The following is a 13,051-nucleotide window of genomic DNA, read 5'->3' as shown; positions in this document are numbered from 1 at the left end:
TGTAATTTTGCTCCAAAATCATAGGTGAAAATTGTCATTTTGACCCCCCTATACACAATAAGGATTATTCAGTAAATACTGATCCATGACATTGAATATTTTGGATTTCATCATAATTTAAAAATAGTCGAAACAGCATTTTGAGCCAGGGACCTCTGGTTGTGTTGAGACAGTATGACCCATCTTATACCACAATCATATTCTGATGGATATGTCTGCGTGTTTGTAAAAGTGTTTTACCCAAGTATTGAAGTCTTGCTGAGAGTGAGTTGCTAGTAAAATGGGATGCCTCTGTCTGGTCTTTTCCGGTGTGTACACAGCCATAGTGTATAGAGCGTCTCTGATTACAGGTACCAGAGCTGTTACCTCCTTTATCATAGCATGCACATACTGAAACACACAACACACAAACAATTCAGTAAGAAAACTAAACACAACATAATATGCCTCATTTTAAAGAATGATAAAGACCTGCGCAGGGCGTATTACCTTCTTCTTATGGTTGTGAGTGTAGTAGAGGTACAGGATGTCATCTCTAATTGATCCAGCACTGCTGACCTGCTCCAGTGTCACACAAACATCCTCCCACTGATGGGGCAGCCAGTCCCTCCACCAACACATACAACCTCTCTTCACACGCACAGACTGACACATACACAATGCATGTTTTACATTATGAAAGGACCTTACATTGACTTCAACAGCTCATAAGCAGTACTTATAATTACAACATCCTACCCCTAACCAACACTTTCCAGACTTGCATCTTTTGGCATCATTACATGTGAAATAAACCATATTTAGTGCCATTTTGAAGCTGTTTTCCTCGTGGTGACCACAAGGTAGATTCACACAATGTAGAAGTTTTACTGTTCTTGTGAGAAAATTTGACCACATACACACACCCACACATTTTTACTTACATCTAAATAGGGACATATCATACAGGTGCATCTCAATAAATTAGAATGTCGTGAAAAAGTTCATTTATTTCAGTAATTCAACTCAAATTGTGAAACTCGTGTATAAATAAATTCAATGCACACAGACTGAAGTAGTTTAAGTCTTTGGTTCTTTAAATTGTGATAATTTTGGCTCACATTTAACAAAAACCCACCAATGCACTATCTCAAAAAATTTGAATATGGTGATATGCCAATCAGCTAATCAACTCAAAACACCTGCAAAGGTTTCCTGAGCCTTCAAAATGGTCTCTCAGTTTGGTTCACTAGGCTACACAATCATGGGGAAGACTGCTGATCTGACAGTTGTCCAGAAGACAATCATTGACACCCTTCACAAGGAGGGTAAGCCACAAACATTCATTGCCAAAGAAGCTGGCTGTTCACAGAGTGCTGTATCCAAGCATGTTAACAGAAAGTTGAGTGGAAGGAAAAAGTGTGGAAGAAAAAGATGCACAACCAACAGAGAGAACCGCAGCCTTATGAGGATTGTCAAGCAAAATCGATTCAAGAATTTGGGTGAACTTCACAAGGAATGGACTGAGGCTGGGGTCAAGGCATCAAGAGCCACCACACACAGACATGTCAAGGAATTTGGCTACAGTTGTTGTATTCCTCTTGTTAAGCCACTCCTGAACCACAGACAACGTCAGAGGCGTCTTACCTGGGCTTAGGAGAAGAAGAACTGGACTGTTGCCCAGTGGTCCAAAGTCCTCTTTTCAGATGAGAGCAAGTTTTGTATTTCATTTGGAAACCAAGGTCCTAGAGTCTGGAGGAAGGGTGGAGAAGCTCATAGCCCAAGTTGCTTGAAGTCCAGTGTTAAGTTTCCACAGTCAGTGATGATTTGGGGTGCAATGTCATCTGCTGGTGTAGGTCCATTGTGTTTTTTGAAAACCAAAGTCACTGCACCTGTTTACCAAGACATTTTGGAGCACTTCATGCTTCCTTCTGCTGACCAGCTTTTTAAAGATGCTGATTTCATTTTCCAGCAAGATTTGGCACCTGCCCACACTGCCAAAAGCACCAAAAGTTGGTTAAATGACCATGGTGTTGGTGTGCTTGACTGGCCAGCAAACTCACCAGACCTGAACCCCATAGAGAATCTATGGGGTATTGTCAAGAGGAAAATGAGAAACAAGAGACCAAAAAATGCAGATGAGCTGAAGGCCACTGTCAAAGAAACCTGGGCTTCCATACCACCTCAGCAGTGCCACAAACTGATCACCTCCATGCCACGCCGAATTGAGGCAGTAATTAAAGCAAAAGGAGCCCCTACCAAGTACTGAGTACATATACAGTAAATGAACATACTTTCCAGAAGGCCAACAATTCACTAAAAATGTTTTTTTTATTGGTCTTATGATGTATTCTAATTTTTTGAGATAGTGAATTGGTGGGTTTTTGTTAAATGTGAGCCAAAATCATCACAATTAAAAGAACCAAAGACTTAAACTACTTCAGTCTGTGTGCATTGAATTTATTTAATACACGAGTTTCACAATTTGAGTTGAATATCTGAAATAAATGAACTTTTCCACGACATTCTAATTTATTGAGATGCACCTGTAGATGTCACTTGTTTTTATATAGCTATTTAAAGCGAATTATAATCACTACAGACTAACCTCAACCCAAACCAAAACCATACCCCTAGAAGAACACTTCTTAAATCTTTATAATAAAACATAAAAAAATTACTTGCTTTAGTTATTAATCATTTTTACAACTAAGGATGTCCACAAAGGAAGTTTTGTCCCAAATGTGTCTACAAAGTATAGCCAAATATATCCTCCCAACCACATTTCACATTTTATATCATAGAAGGGACCTCCCATTGACAATATCAGTTCTTATATTAAGTTAATTATAATTACTAGAACCTAACCCAAACCCTATACCTTTTAGGCAACCTAGCATTTCAACATTAAGAGTTTAGGCTAAAATGTGTATGTCTAAGGTATATATACTGTCTAAGGTGTATATCTTAGTTTCTGTAACCAGTCAGATTTTCACCATTTTAAACAACTTTCTTTATGCAGTCATCTTAAATAGTCTTGTAATGTGACAAACTCATTTTTAAAAGTGCAAATATTTCACATAGTCTCTCAATTCACATATTGAGTCATAAAAAAAAGTGTTTTCTACTTATTCAGAATTAGAAAAATATATTTTAAATAGTTTAAGATGGAGCATGTCACACTGAAGGACACTTCTGTCACATGCTCCTACATGTCATATTTGTCAACTGCTCAAATACTTTCCTTAACTTTCCTATTCTGTTCAGTCATTTTTTATGGAAATACGAATGGTTTCGTTTATCTACAAAGTACAAGACTTTGTGACTTTTCCTCCACTTGCCATCTGAACAGACACAAAAATGTTGGACTTTGATAAGTCTATAGTAAAAACACACAAGAGTTCATGATGTACATTGTGGTTATTGAATGGTTATATGGAATACATTACACAATAAATTTGAAGAGTGCAGCACATGCACATTATATATTTATTTAATTAAATTGCGGCCTTTTCCAGATTAATAATGACACTAGGACATATCACAATTTTCATTTCATTATTTGTGCATTCAAACATTCTTTTTTTGGCCCAAATATACCACGCGACCTTGGGTTGTGAACTCGTTTTGAAAAAATTCAGCAGTCTGATCGTCCTCATTGTCTAAAATGTACAACTCAAATGTTTTTGTACTTAACACAACAGCAGTGTTAGAACTATTTTATCGGAGAAAGGCAGAGATGACAGCAGATGAGAAGAGAATGTACGTGACAGGGATTCGTTCATGACAGTCAACCATTGAGCTTGTTTCACAATGCACAGCTGCCAATGGGGGCCTGGGTAGCTCAGCGAGTATTGGTGCTGACTACCACCCCTGGAGTCGTGAGTTCGAATCCAGGGTGTGCTGAGTGACTCCAACCAGGTCTCCTAAGCAACCAAATTGGCCCGGTTGCTAGGGAGGGTAGAGTCACATGGGGTAAACTCCTCGTGGTCATGATTAGGGGTTCTCGCTCTCAATGGGGCGCATGATAAGTTGTGCATGGATCGCGGAGAGTAGCATGAGCCTCCACATGCTGTGAGTTTCCGCGGTGTCATGTACAGCGAGCCACGTGATAAGATGCACGGATTGACTGTCTCAGAAGCGGAGGCAACTGAGACTTGTCCTCCGCCACCCGGATTGAGGTGAGTAACCGCTCCACCACGAGGACCTACTAAGTAGTGGGAATTGGGCACTAAAAATTGGGGAGAAATGGGCAGAAAATGATAAAAATAAAAAAAAAACAATGCACAGACGCCAGCAGTGACAAAACTATACAAATTTGTGTATTTGACACCTATCCCCAGCCTGATCGCTACCATGTTTTTGTACGTTACAAAAAACATGTTAGCCTCACAGTCAAACAGTTTTATTATTAATAAATATTTTCCAGGATAAATCATTATTTTCCAGGACATTTAGGTATTTTTCTAATTTTCCATTATTTTTCCATGACTGGAAAACTGCATTGCAAAATTCCAGGTTTTCCAGGGCGCGTGGGAACCCTGTTATTGAATTTTCACAGTCCATTGCTGTTAATTTCTGTTTATTACAGTTCATTTTCTTGACATTATTAGTCATTTACTTTAAGTTATTAAATGTTGATGTTTGAAATAAATTATTGGCATGACTTCTCTTTGTAACTCCAGGTCAGGTATGACTGTAAGCATAATGTGACATTATTGCAAAAATGGACACTTTAAAACAGTTAAAAAACAAAAACAAATGCTAAACTTTGACAAATGATAGTTAGATAATATAAATAAGTATATATATATATATATAAATATATTATATCTAAATATATATCCAAATGCATAACTTGTGATTACATTTAGAATTACTACGCAGTAAGTGGATACATAGAACACTGCAGCCATATACTGGCTATTATTGTCATAACATGATTTTCAAGTCATGTTTTTTTTTCACCAGATGGCAGCAATCAGTACACATTCTCATATTTTCTTCATGCTTCAACTAGGTTTTAACTGAAGTGAAGTTACATCAATTTGCTAATTTGCATAGGCAAATGAATGATGAAATCGATAAATGTATATGTAAATAAGATCTAAAAAAACATAAAATCCCAAAAGAAGTGCATAATTTTATTGCTTTTACTTCAGGTAAGAAGAATTTGATAATTTCTTAAAAAAAAAAAAAAAAAATTACACCTGTACTGTTTGGTCAAATATGATCGCGAACAGTAAAGTAAGCGGCCCTACTTGATCAGTATAAGAGGGTTAAGTTGACTATTGCATGTACCTTCTCTGTGGATGGCTCTCCCTCTGGTTGCATTCTCTTTGTGTTTGCAGCACTGAGAGCAGGTGCTATGGATGGAGAGAGCGGCCCTGTGTCTAAACAACAGAGAGAAAGAGAGATGAGAGAGGGAAGAGAGACTGGAACATACCTCTAATGCAAAACACTTAACTAGATGGGTAATTTTCGATGAACGGTGCGTTAGTGTGCTCTGTGTGCCCCCATGAGTTACTACTGATTTATAATATGGTCTATTCAAATGCTAAATTCTGATTGGCTGGAAGGCATGTGTTAAAACTATTTAATGCAGTGATTCCCAACCTAGGGGTCACGACCCACACTATGGGTCGCCAGAGCTTCACAGGGAGTTGCAAAGCTCTCTCTCTATTTTGAGGGTTACAAGAAGAAAATAATGGACTGTGTGAAACTTTTTGAGTATTTTAATCATATTTAATTGTTTATGTGATAAATGAAAAGACAAGACATACAGTATGTCAATCATAGTCTGTTTTTTAAGGCGTGCATATTGTGCTTACAATAGTGGTAAGGACACAGGTTTTTTAAAGATGAGGCAAAACTGCTGGTTCTAATTGTACAGTACTGAACAACAAACAAAACAACAGGTTAGCTAGCCAGTGGCAAGTGTCAGGTAGAAGAGAAAAACATGTGGTAAAAAGAAAACAAGGATATATTTGGTTTTATTATGAGTTCATTATTTGTATTGAATTTGGTTTCATTGAGGCAATGGAGAAAGTGCGAACTGAGTGTGTGATTTGTGGTGAGAGACTAGCGAATGAAACATGAACAAACTGTATGCGCGATTGTCACTTGGTGGCACTCGAGCACTAACGGAAAAGCACAAGATATTCTCCATGTCATTTCAACATTAACAGATTGGGCGAATACATGAGATAATATACATTTCAGTAAGTTGTATTGTATCGTTCAACATGACCTCTGATATTCACTCATGTTTTTTTCATGCTATAAGTCAGAGAGAGAGAGAGCGTAGCGCACACACAGCATTAAAAAACACTACTTCTGGTTCAAATAATGGAGCGTCACATGAAAAAAAAAAAAAATATATATATATATATATATATGTGTGTGTGTGTATATATATATGGGGTTTGCAGGAGAGGGGGTCATTCAGGATTTTGAATGTTAAAATAGGGGTCCCCTGGAAAAAAGGTTGGGAACAAATGGTTTAATGCACAGTTACTTCCAGTGAGTTGTAATCACTGTTTGATATTAATGCGCCAACTCTGTTGTCCTCTGTAATAAGACACTGCGTGAGTTTTATTCCTCTGTTCAAACTCCAGATTAAAATATAGTGTAGCAAGTCTGATTAGTCTCAGAGCTGGCATTAACCCTCACATCATAAAAAACAACAGCACAAATCACACAATGCCGTCTTTAAATCAATTGTGAAGAGCTACAGGAAAAAAAACAGAAGAGACATTGAGTGTTCATCAGCACCATACTTTTTTTTACAAATGTACCTGCATCCACAGGGCTTGTAAGGGATATGTAGTTTGACATTCAGTTATGTTTTGCATGAAGGGGGATAGAAGGAAACTGGGACCCATCAAATGTGTCTTTCGTTGTCTGGCAAGATGAGGCAAAACGATTTGAATTGTAATATGATAAACATCATCTGATATTGCTGGGCTGCTCAGCATGTGCGGCACACAACTGCTATCAGGCGCGTCTTGTTCATGCAGTGCTGACTGAAGTGGTTAATGCAAATTATTTAAAACACAGCCTTTAGCGGTTTCTTAATAGTGCTAGGCCATATCACACTTTTAATCAATCGTGCAGCTTTAATGGATCCCATATCAATGTGTCAGAGGTCAAAGTCTGCAAGTTTCTAAGCAATTTGGATGGTTTCCCCTCATCATGTAAGTAGCACAATTACAAATTTCACATCTGCAATGGCGTTTATTTCCTCATTCATGTGAAAATGATAAAGAATAGAAATTAAATATTATGTTGTTAGGATGCTATCCTTTCTACATTCTGTGGCTATGAGATTTTATTTTATTTTATTTTAATTTTCTACCCTTTTTCTCCCCAATTTGGAATTCCCAATGCGCTCCAAGTCCTCGTGGTGGCGTAGTGACTCGCCTCAATCCAGGTGACGGAGGACGAATCTCAGTTGCCTCCGCGTCTGAGACCGTCAATCCGCGCATCTTATCACGTGGCTTGTTGAGCACGTTACCGCGGAGACGTAGTGTATCCACACACAACTCACCATGCGCCCCATTATAGCTCATCCAAACCCATATTTATTTATTTCTTATGCGGATCACAAAAGATGTTTAGTTCATGAATGCGCAACAGACGTCAAGACTTTCACTTAAAATCACTTAAATATTTCTCATCATTAGACTTGTAATATGATGCATGGACTACTGTTATGATACTTTGGGCCTTTTTTAAAGCTTTAAAGTGAGGCACTATTCACTTAAGTATTATTGAAAAGAAAAAGCACAATATTTACTAAAAACATCTCCTTTTGTGTTCGGCATAAGACGGAAAGTCATACAGGTTTGGAAAGACATAAGGATGAGTAAATTCATTTTTGGGTGAACTATTCATTTACTAATTGGCCAATGAAAAAAAAAAGTATTTGTTGACCACTCGGGCGGGTACAGCCCTGCTACTTTTGACCTGAGGTGGGGAATATACAGCATGATTTCTTAAAAATAAATCAAAAACTTCTAATCAATTTTTCAGGCACAAAAAACATTGCACCATTTCTAAAAAGTAGCCCAGATTTATTTAAAAAATGATGTGCTGGACTATGATAAATGTATCCTGATTTGTACAAAGCTATTGGTATTTTGAGACCAAACTGATTTTCTGTGAGACTTTACATTAACTGTGCTGCACCTGAGATGTACAGCCAGCTGACGTGTGAGCTTGAATCTATGTCACATCCTCCACCAGTGACCCAGGCCCAGGGTGGAATTTTCTCCTGCTCAACCAAGTTCTGCTCAAGCTCAAAGGGGTATGTGGCCACAGAGCTGCAGGCAGTGCTGGGAACAGAGCCCTTCAATTCTTCCAGGTCAACAATGCTCCATGGTGTATTGCCACTGTCTGACTGGAGTGTAGGGGTCGACTCTTGGCTCGACACTTGGTCCCCTTCAGGTACAGTAGGGTGTACTACAGAGGCAGAATCCTTTATTGGGGCCGAGCGATCAGACACCAGTGCCGAGATAAAGCTGTCACTCGTGATTTTTGGAACATGTGGCTCGGGAATGTCCATGTCGTCACAGCCCAGAATGGATCCCTGGGAAGGAGCGGTGAGCTCCCCACTGAGGACACAGATGCAAACATGAAATACAGCCATTCACAACAAACAGAGCACCATCTGCTGGACGGAAATGATACTGCATGATTTATTGAAAGGGAACATCTATAAAGATTGTTATTTTCAACAACCTGGAATGGCTTGTGATTACACTGCCATCAAGCTGTGCAGACACAGCGACCCATGACCTGCCAGTGACCTCTGTGGCTGTCACACCATGACGGAAATACATGATCCGATCATCGCTGCCAATCCCCCATACCTGTGTCACACCAAACAAAATAAAACCTATTATGAAATGTATATAAAAGACCATAATTCTGTGTTACACATGGTTCTCACCCTATTTTTTTTTTAACAATGAATTTACATGTCTTTTCAATGACCTACCTAGGAATTTGGGAATACTCAATACAGGTTTTTTTTTTATTTTTTATTTTTTTACTCAGACCAATTTGCAAGAGATCATTTAGTCTGATTTGTGAACCATTTCCACTAATTCAATGAAAAGAACCAACTCAAAATAATTATTTACTGACAAGTTGTATGTCTTTAGTTTTACTCAACACAAGTACACAATATCTAGCCAAATAAATGTTTTAGAGCAGTGAAAACCTAGTATATACTGTATATATATATATATACAGGTGCATCTCAATAAATTAGAATGTCGTGGAAAAGTTCATTTATTTCAGTAATTCAACTCAAATTGTGAAACTCGTGTATTAAATAAATTCAATGCACACAGACTGAAGTAGTTTAAGTCTTTGGTTCTTTTAATTGTGATGATTTTGGCTCACATTTAACAAAAACCCACCAATTCACTATCTCAAAAAATTAGAATATGGTGACATGCCAATCAGCTAATCAACTCAAAACACCTGCAAAGGTTTCCTGAGCCTTCAAAATGGTCTCTCAGTTTGGTTCACTAGGCTACACAATCATGGGGAAGACTGCTGATCTGACAGTTGTCCAGAAGACAATCATTGACACCCTTCACAAGGAGGGTAAGCCACAAACATTCATTGCCAAAGAAGCTGGCTGTTCACAGAGTGCTGTATCCAAGCATGTTAGCAGAAAGTTGAGTGGAAGGAAAAAGTGTGGAAGAAAAGATGCACAACCAACCAAGAGAACCGCAGCCTTATGAGGATTGTCAAGCAAAATCGATTCAAGAATTTGGGTGAACTTCACAAGGAATGGACTGAGGCTGGGGTCAAGGCATCAAGAGCCACCACACACAGACACTACAGTTGTCGTATTCCTCTTGTTAAGCCACTCCTGAACTACAGACAACGTCAAAGGCGTCTTACCTGGGCTAAGGAGAAGAAGAACTGGACTGTTGCCCAGTGTTCCAAAGTCCTCTTTTCAGATGAGAGCAAGTTTTGTATTTCATTTGGAAACCAAGGTCCTAGAGTCTGGAGGAAGGGTGGAGAAGCTCATAGCCCAAGTTGCTTGAAGTCCAGTGTTAAGTTTCCACAGTCTGTGATGATTTGGGGTGCAATGTCATCTGCTGGTGTAGGTCCATTGTGTTTTTTGAAAACCAAAGTCACTGCACACGTTTACCAAGAAATTTTGGAGCACTTCATGCTCCCTTCTGCTGACCAGCTTTTTAAAGATGCTGATTTCATTTTCCAGCAGGATTTAGCACCTGCCCACACTGCCAAAAGCACCAAAAGTTGGTTAAATGACCATGGTGTTGGTGTGCTTGACTGGCCAGCAAACTCACCAGACCTGAACCCCATAGAGAATCTATGGGGTATTGTCAAGAGGAAAATGAGAAACAAGAGACCAAAAAATGCAGATGAGCTGAAGGCCACTGTCAAAGAAACCTGGGCTTCCATACCACCTCAGCAGTGCCACAAACTGATCACCTCCATGCCACGCCGAATTGAGGCAGTAATTAAAGCAAAAGGAGCCCCTACCAAGTACTGAGTACATATACAGTAAATGAACATACTTTCCAGAAGGCCAACAATTCACTAAAAATGTTTTTTTTTATTGGTCTTATGATGTATTCTAATTTTTTGAAATAGTGAATTGGTGGGTTTTTGTTAAATGTGAGCCAAAATCATCACAATTAAAAGAACCAAAGACTTAAACTACTTCAGTCTGTGTGCATTGAATTTATTTAATACACGAGTTTCACAATTTGAGTTGAATTACTGAAATAAATGAACTTTTCCACGATATTCTAATTTATTGAGATGCACCTGTATATATATATATATATATATAGCAGCAACATGTACATACATACATACATCAGCAAAATAATACATTTCTAGATTTCCTTAATGCTAATAATTGCAAACTTTGCAGCATGTTATGCTCATCAGATGCTTTTATGACTAGCTTTGGTGTGATTCTGTAATATTAAAATATAACTTATTCATATGAACCCGATCATAATGAGGCTTATAGTATCGGGGGTTGGCATCAGTAAATCATTATGGCCTGGCATGATCTTCTAGTATTTTCTTTTTATGTGCTAACATTGTTCTCAGAGACAGGATATTGTTTCTGATTAAGCCAAATTGAGAAACAGGATAAAATATTAGCGCCACAGCTGAGCTGAATATACAGCCACACGGCCCGGGCGGCTAGTAATGAAATGTGAAGCATGGAATGATGGATCACGGCCAAACTCAAATTAGATGTGCTCCCATATGGCTGTGTGAGGGTGAGAGAATTGGAGGTGTATATATATGGCTGGGCAGGGCTGGAGGCAAGATGGTAGGCAACAGGGAGAGCCAGTGGGTCAAGTTACAGAGAGAAAGAAAGACCCAGCAGCACCAGAAATCAACACCCGTGGAAACCTGATACCACCAGAACTTACATGCCAGTCCTGACGGAGTGGGAGGGGCTAGTGTGAAGCAGAGACAGTGATTGGATGGTGCATGTTTGTGCATATGAACTTGGACAGTGGATACAGTTGGTCTGTTGTGCATGGTGAATATATTGGTCTGTGAATCTGAGGATCTAATGATGGTTAATCCTCAAAGCTGAGAACACATGAAAACAGCAGTGCAATCAGAATAGTCTGTACCGCCCCATAGGGGAAGGGTGTCCCCCAAGGGCAAGTACTGAGACCACTAAAGTTGTCCATGCAGGAGAAAATGATTATTACAATATAACTAGGTAAAATATGATAACAGCAAAAGACTAATTCATCACTAGTTAGTGGTGTTTGGGTTATTGGTGTTTGCTAAGGCAAGCATCACTATTACTATTGTGCATATTTAGGGTTAGGGATTTGAACAAACCCCATACTCAAAGTATTAAACTTTGGCAATAAACTCACGTTTTCTTCAGAAAACATAAAAATCTAGTTTGTTCAGTAATAACATCGTCATGTGCATCTCAAAACTGTCAGAAGAGAGTGAATTCATGTATGTTTTAATCATTTGAATGGCTACCGCTGTATGTAGGCCATTTGGCAGTGTGTAATCTAACCTGGTCATTGGGTCCCACACTGAGCATCACCATCTCTCCACCAATATTGATCCAGCCTGATCCAGTGGGATTGTGAGAATCTACCCCCCTCCTGAACCAAACCTGTCCAACACAAAATGTTCAGAATGGAATACCAGTGTACTGCTTACTGCATACTATACTGTATACACTGTATACTGCCTACTGTTTTTAAATAATATGTGATACGGCAGTATGCTGTATTACTGTCACATAATAGGGGCTCTATTTTAAGCACAGTGCTATGCGATATACACAATATGCACAAAGTCAGTGGGCATGGCCAAAGAGGATTGGTAAGTCTAGGCGTAAGTGTGTAGGCGAAATTGTGCGTGCAAAGTGCAAGCAGTAACTGAACAGCCCAATCATAAGACGTTGGTAGCTAAAACAAGAATAATATATTATTTATATTAGATTAATTTATAATTAAGATTAAAATTCTCACTACAATTGCAGTTTTCAGCAAACACGAAGCAAGGTGAGAGTAAAGATGCAGTAAATCATCAAGATGCAGTATTTCAGCACCACTGGAAATGAACAGCGACCAATCAAACACAAAGCACTGTTAAATTAAAGTATATCATATTGCTCTAGTGACACAGAACATCATGCATTAACTGTTATTGTCAGGGACATGCACTTTGATACAGTAGCACCTGCCCAAACTGCAAATACACGGACTGAGTATAGACTTTGAGCTAATAATAGACTATTAAATAGACACTGTTTACATGCATACTCTTACGGATACACGTGAACAGTCCCACCCACGCCCAGTTGAGCATTGCACAGGCACGAAAATTGCACTTCGATTTAGCACCTTCATGAAAAATGGATAAGACGTAGTGCACGTATGTAGTGCATAACACTGTGCCTAACGAGCGTACAACTATAGAGTTGGCATTCATTTCTACATGGCATTCATTTCTATATAAAATTATTATTTTGCATTTTTAATCCAATTAACCCTTTAAGCTCGGGCCCGCTGAG

General features: G+C 38.7%; 1 protein-coding gene across 2 annotated transcripts in view; it reads right to left on the bottom strand.

Annotated features, from left to right (window-relative positions):
* The window catches only part of LOC127451152 (tectonin beta-propeller repeat-containing protein 1-like), a 40,914-nt gene that overhangs the window by 19,731 nt on the left and 8,132 nt on the right, over window positions 1-13,051 (bottom strand). For both annotated transcript variants that reach the window (XM_051715620.1, XM_051715621.1), the window contains exons 8-13: window positions 12,044-12,145; window positions 8,722-8,852; window positions 8,170-8,594; window positions 5,281-5,372; window positions 490-645; window positions 241-390 (exon numbers count right to left, since the gene is read on the bottom strand). In XM_051715620.1, the coding sequence (XP_051571580.1) occupies window positions 241-390; window positions 490-645; window positions 5,281-5,372; window positions 8,170-8,594; window positions 8,722-8,852; window positions 12,044-12,145 (1,056 nt within the window). The remainder of the gene's footprint in view (window positions 1-240; window positions 391-489; window positions 646-5,280; window positions 5,373-8,169; window positions 8,595-8,721; window positions 8,853-12,043; window positions 12,146-13,051) is intronic.

This window comes from Myxocyprinus asiaticus, chromosome 14, assembly GCF_019703515.2.
Source record: "Myxocyprinus asiaticus isolate MX2 ecotype Aquarium Trade chromosome 14, UBuf_Myxa_2, whole genome shotgun sequence".
Taxonomy (NCBI): domain Eukaryota; kingdom Metazoa; phylum Chordata; class Actinopteri; order Cypriniformes; family Catostomidae; genus Myxocyprinus; species Myxocyprinus asiaticus.
The sequence above is the reverse complement of the archived record's forward strand: the minus strand, read 5'-3'. Positions and strand labels throughout refer to the sequence as shown.